The sequence below is a fragment of the Opisthocomus hoazin genome, chromosome 12, assembly GCF_030867145.1.
Source record: "Opisthocomus hoazin isolate bOpiHoa1 chromosome 12, bOpiHoa1.hap1, whole genome shotgun sequence".
In the NCBI taxonomy this organism is placed as follows: Eukaryota; Metazoa; Chordata; class Aves; order Opisthocomiformes; family Opisthocomidae; genus Opisthocomus; species Opisthocomus hoazin.
The window spans coordinates 16,451,032-16,463,640 of NC_134425.1; the positions used below are offsets into that span (position 1 = coordinate 16,451,032).

The 12,609-nt window shown below is 50.2% G+C and overlaps 1 protein-coding gene across 3 annotated transcripts; it reads right to left on the reverse strand.

The window, feature by feature from the left end:
* Positions 1 to 592: 592 nt before the first annotated feature.
* On the reverse strand, positions 593 to 9,473 carry CETP (cholesteryl ester transfer protein). Of its 3 annotated transcripts, XM_009933621.2 has the most exons (16): positions 9,199 to 9,464; positions 8,400 to 8,514; positions 7,493 to 7,627; positions 6,896 to 6,966; positions 5,752 to 5,839; positions 5,567 to 5,636; positions 5,210 to 5,270; positions 4,488 to 4,579; positions 4,074 to 4,253; positions 3,597 to 3,647; positions 3,097 to 3,264; positions 1,577 to 1,644; positions 1,409 to 1,451; positions 1,254 to 1,323; positions 838 to 923; positions 593 to 750 (listed from the first exon to the last, which is right to left on the reverse strand). In XM_009933621.2, exons 1-16 carry the CDS (start codon positions 9,341 to 9,343, stop codon positions 676 to 678), a joined length of 1,518 nt encoding a protein of 505 aa, XP_009931923.1. In that variant the 5' UTR covers positions 9,344 to 9,464; the 3' UTR covers positions 593 to 675. The 3 variants fall into 3 exon arrangements, with proteins under 3 accessions (XP_009931923.1, XP_075290094.1, XP_075290095.1); XM_075433979.1 differs by lacking the exon at positions 1,254 to 1,323 and having other exon boundaries at positions 1,398 to 1,451; positions 9,199 to 9,473; XM_075433980.1 differs by lacking the exon at positions 3,097 to 3,264 and having other exon boundaries at positions 9,199 to 9,466.
* Positions 9,474 to 12,609: the final 3,136 nt, after the last annotated feature.

Genomic DNA, 12,609 nt, shown 5'->3' on the forward strand with positions numbered 1-12,609 from the left:
TTGGCTTCCTTGTAATTTTTATTGCTTTTCTCAAGTTCGCTCCCACTGTCTCAACAACACAGGCAGAACAATTTGCCTGGAGCTGTACACAGAGTCTACAGGCTCTGTAAAGAAAGTACGCAAGGCATAAGATCCCTACGTTATTGTACTGCACTGTGAATTTACATCCCACTTCCTTTCTTCAGCCAGACCCAGGTCTTTTAGCATAACTGGTTCTGAGCTTACTTGGATATCGGTAATGTCATTTGAGTTGCTGAGGTCTGTCCAAGTCAGGAGCCCCTTGGCTCACAGTAGAAACAAAACCAAGGATTAGCACAAAAGGAGCTACATTTCCAAAATGTAACAAAGGATGCCAGAAGGTGAGCAAAGCCCATTTCTGCTGCCTCCCATGAATGCTAATGCAGAGCCCATGCACTTTGAGAGTCCAACGCTCACTCCTAAGCACACAAGTCCTTTAAAGATCCTGAAAAAGTATTGTGCATAGAGGTGCAGGCTTCAAGATCTTCACAGAGGAAAGGCTCCGTGGAAGTACAGTTGCACGGAAACTGGAGCATTTCCTCAGGAAAAGGAAAGAAAATTCAACTGAAGCCGATTTAAATCAGCTCATCTTTTAATTGGTTCACAATCTTTCTGTTTGTACACAAGTTCCTGCAGTCCTTTATGAAGAGATCAATTCTATAATATTTTCTCAAGAAAATCAAATAGTAAATGATTCGGGAAACCAAAGTCAAGTTGTACAATTGCATATCCCTAAAGGAGGAGAAAAACAGTATTATATTAGTTTGTGTCACGGTCCCCACAAGGGCTTTGAGTCAGGTGTTTCTGAACTCTGCTTACCTTTCTTGTGATGATCTCAGGATTTCTGATCTCAAATAGATGAAGCCCTTTGCTGTTCATCAGTGAAGTCAAAGCTGATTCGATCCCTATGGAATCGGTAAACCCACCCAGTTATGGGTACAGCCATCTTGGCTTGCTGCTCATCATGTACTGCAACCTTGTCTGCCTGTTGCCAAAGGCTAATTGTGCCCCAACGCCCCATGACCTTCGGTCTGACAGAACACTCGCTTTTCCTTTGTCCCTGCCATGTACAATGGGTTCCCCATTCCCCAAGCAGAAATTTGCACCAGTAACATGGTTCCCCCCCCCCCCAACTGTCAGGGTTACTGATGTATTTTTTCAGTGCTTAGGTTTAGGAGATCTGATGTTAGATGCCTTACGGAGGATGCTGACGCATCCCCAAAGGGAAAACTCACTTGAAATCACTTCTGGGATCCCGACAACCGAGATCATTGTCTGCAGGAAGTTTCTTATGGATGGTTCATTCTGAAAGCCACAAAATTGATACCAAAATGTTTTAAAGACGTCATTTAGCAACAAATGGCCTACAGAATACTTACTTCGGACTTACCCCACTTGGATCAGCTGTGCATTTAAAGACTTTAAACTCTATCCTGAAAGGAAGGAAAATGGGGGGGGAAAAAAAGGTCAATAAGGGCTGCAGAAATCATCTTTTTGTGCTGCTCTCAGGCATGGGCTAGAAGAGGCAATGAAACCCACAAGAGACCACAGTACCAACCTGGAATCCAAAGGGTGTAAAATGAGTCTCTTCTCTGCGTAGGCAGCTTGGATGGTGACTGTGATTTCCTGCACGGAGAGGAACAGCAGAGCTGAGATGTACCTCATCTTGCCTTATAGCAGGGGGTTGCATTTGGAAATTCTGGTTTACTTTCTACGACCCGGTGTTCAGCATTATTCTGGCTTTACCTCCAGGTATTACTAAAGAAGGTCAGCATTTTCCTTCTCCATTTGCATGCAGTGAACTCCTCCCTGATGACCACAGCCTCAGTCTGTGAGGCTCTAGGCTGGCTCAGCCACAGGACTGATGCTTTTGCCATTTTGTGAGCCAAATACTGCATAAGGAAGGAAGTGGTTCCATAGGGTGTTGTTGCCCAATGACCATCCGTTTCAACATGAAAGATTGTCAGGCCAGATGTGGAGAGGCCAGCCCAGGGCTGCCACAAGTAGTCTCACCACAGTGTTTGCATTTAGAATCAAATAAAAAAAGAAAGCAGTCTCTGAATTCTGGCCATTTAGGCTCTTTTTCTTGCTTTTGCCTGTATGCAAACATTCATTTAAAAGGAGCATTTTGTGATCCAGCTGAAGGGCACAACCAGATGTGCAGCAGGTCAGGCGCAGATTGCATCCTGAGAGCTACAATTTTAGGGACCACCTGGAGTTCAGTGCTTCTGCAGTCCTATCAGAAATTTGTTTTAAGATATGACCCAGAGCACAAAATCCAGCCATGTGTATTTCCCCATAACACCTGGCTAACATGGGATACCTGCAGAGGGCAGGAGAGAATTATTGTCAATTACAGTTTAACCCTTTAAATTAAAGAATCTGGTCTACCCTCAGGCAATTATTTGCTTTTGTGCAGTGTTTAATGTCTGTACCAGCCCATAATTACAAGGCTGGACAAACGTACTGCCTTTTTGTGATGTTACCCATGATGGCACGGCTGTTGGCGTTTCTTTTTGCTGCCTGCTTAGATTCAGCGTAAAGCAGTGTGGGGTAAAACACAGTCTAACCAGGAACTTTCATACAGACACGCACAGAGGAGAAGGTTATATTTTGAGCCTTGCATTCTGCAGAGCTCTACCTTCATTTCAGAGACAGCTGTCTTCTAAGTGGGGGCCAGAGCTAGAATTTAGGAACCAGGAGATTTCAAAATAGATGCATTCCCATGGTGCCTTCATTCTCTCCTAAAATACCTCAGCTAAAGTAATTTCGCCGTGTCCCATACCGGTTAATGGGGGCCCATCAGAGCTTTCTGGTTCTGCTTTTACCGCCTTGCACAGCACTGATGGGCTGACCTAAAGCAAGAGGTGTCACTATCATCATTCCCAGCCTCAAATGTCAGGGGAAGAGATGGGGGTGTTAGAAGGAGTAGACATGCCTTCTCCACCTCCCGTGGCTTAGCCCCCCACCCTTCCCAAAGGGCTCCCTGCCACTGCTGTCCCTGTGCACCAGGGCTGATCCTGGCTCAGGACAGAGCCTCTCCCAAGGTCTTCACAGTCAGGAGATGCAAGAACTGACCTTCTCCATGTACAGAACCGTCATGGGCTCTTCTGCTGGGGGAAAGATGCTGATCTCCACTGCTACCAAGGACTTCACAACTGTCCCTTCAGGCTGAAGGGAGATTTGGGGATGGGCAAGACTCCACACCTTGGCTGCAGAGTCATTGTAGGAGGTGCCTTGAAAAATCTGGTCAAACCAGGAGCAACAGAAGAGTCAAGCTTTTTCCATACCACGCCCTAATTACATGCCAACTTTCCACACAGCTGCATCCCCTTCAGAGTCCCCAGGTCCTCCTCCAGTCCACACAAGCCCGATAACTGAGCTAGGTTTCAGGGAAGCCATGCCAGCATGGAGGGTGGAGAAATCCTCCTTGCAAAGCACAACAGTTTCTCCATCAGTCCCTGGTTTTCCCCCATCAGCCCCACCCAAGACTCTCGAGTTGAGGGAAAGACACTGAGATGTTGCAGTGCAACAGAATATATTTGAAGAGTTCCTCATTTGACATAAAATACGGTTACCATCTGCACCACCTTCCGCTGCACTTCCGTGTCTTCCACTTCAAACAGTGCCTTCAGAAACAAACAGAAACAGATTGCAGGGAATGAAAGAGGCAGCTGTGGTTAGCCCTGATGCTGGCTGGGTAGGCCACAGCAGCCTGCAGCCAGTTCAAAGGCACAGCTGAGCTCCTCCTGAGGTCACTCCCTTTCCACTTCAGTCACTTCAGTCCTCCCACAGAAAACCATGTCACTTTACACCTCAGAGGGCAAGTTTTCAATTGGCTGATGCTGTTGCTCTAAGAGATAGCACTACCTGGTAGCACATACTTGCTAAAAAGGTACCAATTTCTGACCAGGATCACATGTAGCGACCAGCTATAGATTTCTATCTTCTACAGAAACAAGCTCTCACCAAAAAAAAGTATTTCAAGAAATTTTTGCTCTGTCCCCAAAACATGATGTATGAAGTCAGGAGAGAAACAACCCTGAAATAGTCACCTGCAACTTCTCTGCACTGAGGGTCAACACCAGGCGTTTATCTAAGAAAGCTGCCGAAGCCAGAGAGTCCAGGATGTGTTCGGACAGCCAGAAGTAGAGCATTCGGGACTCAGGCAGCAGTGACGGGGAGAAAACTGAGTCACTGAAGACGTCAGAGTAGTTCTTGTACAGGACAAGGCCCTTCAAAGGAAAACAAGCATGCTGGCCATGACAAGCAGCAGGGAGACAGGACAAAATATCAATACCCATGTTTTCATTGCAAGGCAGAGGCCTGCCTGGCTGGGCTCCGAGCAGCAAGCAAGCTGCCCAGCTGGGTGAAGGGCTGGCATCAGCCCACACTGCAGATAGACCAGCCCTCCCACCAGCATCATCACCAGAAAAGCACTGGTCTCAGAGCAGCCAGGGTTACTTTACCTTGTGATGTGATTCTAGGTAATTTGCTTTTATTAAAGGAACTGATGCAAGGGAGATATCAAGTCTGATATCCTCATCCTGGACAAAATTTTCTGCAGGAAGAAAACAAAAGCTTCACATCAGAAATATGATCTTAAGCAGAGCTTGCGACCCTCGTTTTTAGGACTTGCTGCAGAAGGTGACTGGGAGTTACGAAAGGACATGGGGATGGGACTCGGAGGCCCAACTCCTTTGGGTACTAGTGCTGATCCTGCTACTGCGCACTGACTCGGTTTTTCCACTGGGAAACATGGGTAATTACTCTCCATTTTACATTCTGCTCCTTTTCCCTGATATCTGGGACTGGTAATCATGGGAAAACCTTCAGCAGGCAGATATAGATGCTGCAGTATCTCAGCCTCAATGCTCCAATGCGTGCTCCTGCTCTAGCTAACATCAGTCCTTCCGCAGCTGTCCTGCATCTCTGGTCACTACATGACGAAGGAGAAATAGCTTATGAACTGAAAAGTACCTTTCAACCCGTGCAGTCATCCTTAAAAATCAACCTGAGGCAGAAAATTCAAAGCAGAACGTTGCTAAGGCTTATTTTGCTGTTCTGAGGGCCTGGCATCCCATATAGATTTTCAAAGGACTTTTTTGATGGATGTGGCTACTGCCCTGCTGGGGCTCAAGTGTTAGAAGTTGCATGCAAGTAAAGAAAGTAGAAAGCCAAGCATATTTACCTGCTGAATCATGTACAAAATTTGCCAGCAACTGGGCAAGAAAATTTATTTCATTGCACACCTACAAGAGGAAAGGAGAGAAAAAAACACTGATGGTGGAGGGAGAGTTTTGGGTTGTGGAGTGGAGCTGGGCTGCATGGCGAGACCTGGGGGCTGTTGGTCAGAGCCTGGCACCGTCAGAGATCCCAGTGTCAGCGCAACCTCCCCCCTCGTCCAAGCTGGGGCTTTGAGTGCTTGCAAAAAATAATAAAAAGAATCCACAAAGTGTGTCGCTATTATCTTGTGGGCATAGGTGTGCGGAGGAACGTAGCATACAGACTGACCTTTCCTCCCTCCACAGGCAGCAGCTGACCTTACCTCGCTCTTGAGAACAAGCTTCAAAGTGAAGGAGATGAAGTCAGTGAAGAGCTGCTTCAGCCAGCCTGGCCTGTGCAAGACAGGGACCGAGTCAAGAGCCCCATTGTGGGAGATGCTCAGGCGGAAACACTCAGGGAGCAGCAGGTGGGCAAGCAAAGCCCGATTTTGAAGGGGGACAGACTCACTCCTTGTCTCCTTGGAGGTGAAGTGTCAGCTTGTGGAAAGTCAGGTAGCAGTCCGAGGCGTCGGCAGCCACTTGGTCCTTCTGGCACACTGCACAGGATGAAAGAAAGAATTAAAAACAGCCAATTTGCTACCAAAACGAGGAAGACAAGTGCACTTCACAGACACTGCAGACCTAGAGTGGGGCATCCCTGCAGAGGGGCAGCTAGAGTTCCCCACACCTCCCAGGGGATGTTCCCAAAAGACTTGGGAGCCTGCAGAGTCCAGGCAGATGGGGCTGCCTTGTGCCTGGATGGAGGGTTTCTGCTCACAGCTACCAGGCACCCTTCTTCACCCTCATCTGGTTACCCGCCAGCTTCACTGGCTTCTGTCAGCAGGGGCTCGGCTGTCCCCTAACATCACCCAGGAGAACCTGGGCTGTATGTGCAACCCACAAACGCGAGTGGGGAGGGAATTAAGTCATTACTGCAAAAAGTTTGGAAATTGCAATATACTGTCACTGAGACCTTCATGCTGCTCTATCCTGGGAGCTTACCAAGAAAATGTATTTTGAGGCACACGTAATAACCCCCCTCCTTCTCATCCCTCATAGGAGGTGGACGAGTGTAGTTTGCCTCTGTCCCTTTCTAGTCTAAGTCTATTGACCTTCCTGAGGAATAGGCTTTGATTCCCAGAGCACACCTCGGGCCTTGACCTGGAGATAGCTGGAAGAGTAGACTATAAGGTCGTTCAAACCTTGTGTACCAAAACCCTTGTTTGGCTTACTCTTTTGAAATATCACCGTGTTTTTTTCAAGTCATCTCAAGCAGCAGGAGATGAAAAGCTGTTCCTGAAGAGAGTCCAGAAAGCCAGACTGTTCTTCACTTGCTGCTGGTGTAAATCAGCATTACTTTGCTGAAAATTATTTATACCAGCTTCCTCTGATTGATCAGTTAAAACTATAAGGACTTAAAGGGCCACGTTGTCTCCTAGCCCATATGCACAGGGCAGCAGAGACCCACTTCCAGCCTCTGGACACCATCTGATCACCGGGGATGAGCAGAGCTGGTCAGGGCTCGCTACCCACCACCCGGTCCATCCCGCTGCTAGGGAAGAAGTACGTGCACAAAGACTCCCCACAATGAGCGATCCTCAGCCCTTACTTACTCAGTTTAATGTCTATCTCGAGGTCAATGGAAGACTCAATTTCAAAGTCCACTGAATGAAAAAGCTGCATGCTGTAAGAGCAAAAGAGAGGACATTTAGCAACTTGTCCTGGGAGCAGCTTCTCCCTGACCGCACACCAGCCACAGGGTAGGTTTCAGAACACTTTTCACATTGGTCCTTGCACTGCGGTGTCCAAAACCCCGGTCCGCAGCAGCCCGTCTCAAATACTCTGTCTTTAAATCATTGCAAACCACCGCCTTCGCAGCATTAAGCCCCTTTCTCCCCACTCAAAGTTTATAGGGCAACGAAGGGGAGTGAAGAAGTGAATCTGTATGCTTTGGCCACCTTGTCTCTTCATGCACAGGGCGACAGTGAAGACAAAGGCGGAAAGCAAGACAAGAAGAGGAATGATGGGGCTAAGCAGCATTGCTGACACGTAAAACCTTGTCTCGCTTAGTAAGCGATGCTGCCATTGCTAGAGAGCCAGAGGAGCGCAGCCTCTTCGCATGCACTCATGCCATGGGCTGGTCCTGCCTGTGGACTGCAACAGGAGCTGGGGCCATGGTGCTTGGCAGCGACCAGCCCCCAGGTACTTACAACCAGGCCCCGGCATAGCCATAGGTGAGGGTCCCTTTGAAGAAGGCAGTCACGTTTTTAATGGCAATGCGAATGGCATCGTTCTCCTTGAGCTCCACCTCACTCCGCTCTATGGACAAGTCGTTGACCTGGATGCTAGAAACAACAGAAACCCAGTTTGTCCCCAGCCCCTGGGGCTGTTTTCTGTGACCAGGCGAGACAGGTTTGCTCCCGAGGACAGGGGGTGTCTAAGGGGCCTGTGCCAGCTCTGGACTCAGGAGCTTTTGCAAATGGCAGGAGCCACGCACGAGGACAACAGTGCTTTTGCTCAGTCTCCGTGCGCTGCTCCTCCCCTGCGACCTTCGGATAGGAGGGGGGAATGCTTCAGACAGGAAGCACCGAGCAACACGCTGCAGAACCAAGCCTGTTTTATGGCAGCGCCACATGAGCTGCGGTCACAGCAAGAAAGCCATCCTGTGGTTGCACTGTTGCATTTGTTGTCCTCAAATGAATGTTAGTAACACAGCAAAATGCAGCCTTGTTTGTCACAAAGTCTGGCCAAGTGACACCCTGCTGACAAGGGTGGCCCTGGCCAGGTCCCCTCTGCCACTCAACGTGCCATGGGCACCATCTGTCAGCGAGAGGCCCAGGAGCTCCAGCCTGCAGGGACAGAGCTCCCCATCTCCACTGCCAGTGGCATGCTCCACGCACTGCCTCACCATCTGCCCACCGAGCTGGAAGAGCTCTTAAATAATACATCAGCAGCCTAAACCTTAACACTGCAAGGCACACATCAGAAAGCGTGTCTGTCCCAGTCCAGACCTTTGCTTTCACGGGGAATTGCTGGATCAAAGCTCTGTCCAAGGCCAGTTTCTGTTCCCATCGGTCAGCCCGCACCTCCCCGGCACAGAGACACAGAGCCACTCACTTGGTAAGCCCGTAAGCCACCCTTCCGAGGAGCCGCATGGACCTTTCCCCAGTGATATTTGGGAATTTGGCATTTCTGAACGCTGCTTGAATGACTTGCGCTGTTTCCTGGTTCACTGTCAGTGGAAGAAAAGGGCAAAGATCGCCAACTGCAATCTCTCCTGGCTGCAGTCGGGTCCGCACCCGGGATTAAAGCACTATAGAAGAGTTTTGTCCAAGACATTTCCATCAGATTAAGGAAGATTGAGAGTAAATTAAAAAAATCCAAACCCCCCTAACTTGTGGCAGCTGGGGACAGCAGCATGTGGTCAACAGTCACCAGCAGGACTTATTCCCAGGGAATCAAGCCCAGCTTTCATACTCCTCACCTGTGTCATAGGGGCAGATTTTGGAAAGGTCAAGGCTGTGCTCGCCCTTACACCACACAAGCTGTTGACTTTACCCAGTGCTTTGCCCTGTTGCTGTTTACTTGTATTGCAGTCAGCTGTCAGGTCTCTAAAGGAAAAATTCTGAGCCTCAAGTTTCCGTACCCATTTTCCTAACATTATCCAGTCCATTACAGCCTCGCCGTCAGGCACACGCTTGTACAGGATTTTTTTCCTTCTAGAAAACCCCTCTCTTAGTTGGGCCCAGCACTCTCCTCTGCAGGTACCACTCTTAGAGGGGATGCAACAGAGCTGTTCCCACCCTTTGCAAAGCATTAATTATTCTTCCCCACCCACAGAGCACCCCAAATCCTTGCAAATAAACCCACAGCAGCAGAGAAACCCTATTTCACAGCCCCATCCGCAGGCACTTACGCAGCAATGCCGCAGGCTTGGTCATCCTGCAGACGATCCCAGTGACACTGTAAGGCAAGGGCCCAAACTCACATGCTGCTGACATATGGACAAGCATTAGCAACATCCCAAAGGTCCCCAGCCTCATCCTGCCAGCCCGGAGCATCTTCGGCCAGAGCAGAGAGCACCAACAAGATCGACTGCTTCTTGACTGGCAAAGGCTGCTTTCGTACCTCCAAGCAGACCTCCTTCAAAGCAGGACATGACCTGCTTCCTCCAGTTATCAAAACTCATCACACATTTCCTAATCTTCCTATAATTTCCTTAACACCCTTAAAGTCAGACACTGCCTTCCTCCCGCAGCAGGCACTCGGGCTGCAGGATTTGGCTCTCCTGCCAAGAGTGCTTTAAGTTAGGACATGCACACATGGAGGTGAGCAGAGAAAGCTAGAGGGGGATGGAGACTTGGAGGGGATAAAGTCAGGAGAGCAGCCTCACGCTCTGCCTCCAACCAGTTCATCTTTTGCTCTTTTCACAGAAATATTCCATATTTTGCATCCCTGCAGCAATTTTCCAGCAAAGCTCTGTTCCAAAGGTACCCACACCACCAACCACTCCCCCTTCCACTGATTTGAGGCATACTGTGGGGAAACCGGGGCACACTCCTGGGAAGGGGGTCCCTCCTGCTGCCTCAGGTGAACCCAATCTCCCCACATCCCTGGAGAGCTCCATGACCCCAGCGCAGGGATGCTCTCTGCCTCTCCGATTTGTGCACTATCTTTTGTTGGCCACCTTCCAGGTGGGGAAGAAGCCACTAAGCTGGAGCTTTCCACGCACCTAACCTCTCAGCTGCTATGTGGGAGACATCAGAAACCCACACTCACATCCACTCCTCATGCACACCTGCCCTGCAGCCCCCATCCCCCTGCAACCCTGTTGTGGTGCCAGAGCCATCCCAAAACAAGCTCCAGGACAAAACACAGGGAGGCTCCTTCAGCAGTGAGACTCACAGCAGCTCCCGTGAACCCTTTTGCCAGCGAAGGCTGACAGAGAGGGAAAGGTGAAGCCTTGGCAATGATGCAGGAGCACCCCCTAAGCAAGATGAGGTGCCAGCCTTCCTCCTGCCCCAGCAGAAGCTTCATCATCCCTGTGCTGGGCGAGCACATCTCCTCCAGGAGCCCTCACCCCAACACACTGTTTTCTTCCTGAGTTGAGGAGGTGAACGGCCGCAGTTACCCGCGGGAGGCACTCCCGGTCACTGACCTGAGGGAAACCCAGCATCAGCAGGCTTCCTCCAGGCATCTCCAGGCCAGCAGCACAGAGGCCCGGGACAGGCTGCCTTCTATGAGCCAGTACTGCACTGCAAATGAACAATTACATGCTGAAGGCACATTTAAAAGACAGCAGCACAGCTCCCACACGGCAGGCCAGCACCACCAGACCCTCGCCACCCTGGGTAGGAGGCATCTTCACAGGGATGCTGCAAATGACACAGACCTGTTACAAAAAGATTTAAATTCAAGAAGCTTTAGGCTTATACCAGCTCTGGTCTGTCCTTCGGTCACAAGCTCAGGAGCATTGACCATGTTTAAGTTTAACCAGAACAGATCTGGTGGAGACACTGGAACAGGGAAGCGGCCATGCTGAGGCTGGTGTTGGTCACTAAATGAAAGCAGAGCAGGACCCAAAGCCACAACCACCCCTCTGCCCAGGGCAGCAGTTCACACCAGCATGAAGGGGAAACTGCGCATTTTGATACAGGGTATTTGCCACTGGTATCTAAGGGTAGGTAAGGACAGAAAGACCAAGAACCCAGAGCCAGTGTGCTGGCCGTGGTAGATCTAGTGCATTTACAGCCCCCTTGCAGGCCAGCTTCAGAGGCTGTGCCAGCAGATGACCCAAGCAGAGAGCAAGGGAGGACAGGGGACTGCCGGGCATTGACCTCCAGCAAGAACAGGAAGGCTGGAGCCTTTCCGCCTACAGTAGCAAAAGCACATGGCACATGGAGGTGCTGCGAGCATCCCTGCCCTGGAGTAACCAGGAAGAGGCCATGGCAGCAGGGATAGCAGCCCACCCTCCTCCTCCTCCCAGTGCAAGGTCAGGCGAACAGGAGGCAGGGCAGGCTTTAAAACCCAAAGAAAGGTTAAATTCGGCTATCTGGAGGCAGGCTTTAAACCCCAAAGAAAGGTTAAGTGCCCAAGCTGCTGTGTGGTGCTTGCAGAGGGGATGCTGGAAGATGTTTTGATAAAGATTTGCTGTGTAAGGGTTTATCCGAAGGCCACGCACACACACATGCTCAGCACCTTGCTGGGGCCTGTCCTGTAACCAGGGTTGTTTTTCCCCACACTATCCAGGGCAGAAGTACATCGCAGCGCCGTTAATCTTTGTGCTGCGCTGACCCAAACGCTCGGTGTTACCCTGCAGCTGCTTCCTGAGAGGGGCTGCCCGGGAGCCTGGCCACACGCCGCTCGGGCAGCAGGACGGGCTCCAGCACAGACCAGCCCTGCAACAAGAGGGCCAGCCCAAACCCAGCTGCTCCCGTCCCGCACAGACCCAACGCTCGGCAGCACAAGGCCTCACACCTTGCAGCGGGCACAGCTGTGCTGCCAAACCCCAGCAGCAGCAGTCTTGGGTTGAAGAGAGACTCAGCTTTGAAGGGAGGTTATTACAGTTAAAGACTGTGGCCATGACAGGCTTGGATGTTAGGCAGAAAATAAATTCACAAACTGAAATTTGTGACTTGTGAAATTTTTAACAAGATTATCACTTGGGAGGGTGAGCCACCAACAAGGGGTTTTTTTGAAAAAATTTCACATGGTTTTCCATTAAATTCTCCTGAAACCAACCTGATCTCTTCCCTACCAGCACCACCCATAACAACCTCCAAAAACCAAAAAAATAAACCAGCACACACAGGTGGCCCTGGGTCAGCCCAGGCTTTTCTCAGGGTTGAAGCCTGGAAGAGCAGCCAGCTGTGTTTTTGCAGCCCTGATTCAGCACTGCCAAATGCCAACTGAAAAAGGAACAAGTACAACTTTCAGTGCTAACATTAGAAATTCTGGGTGGTTCCTCCGCAGCACAGGCCAGTGAGCAGACACAAGACATGGGCCTAGAAGGAGCATCTCCCAGCACTCGTCTGACCCCCCTTGGCAGACAGCTGAGCATTAAACAGCCTCAAGCCCCTCAACCACAGGTCTGTGACCCTGGCCATACACCAGACCTGGTTTTACCTCCATGACATCATTCCACTTGATATTCAGACAACATTAAACACTAGCAGACATTTCAAATGCTGTTCTTATGAAGCAGAGGGGCCGGGATGAGGTCAGTCACCTTGGGATGTCCTCCAGCTGGCCTGACCTCTCCAAGGAGAGACAGTTTGGACACACAGCTCTACAGATCCCACAGCTAGACACAGATCACAGCAGGAAC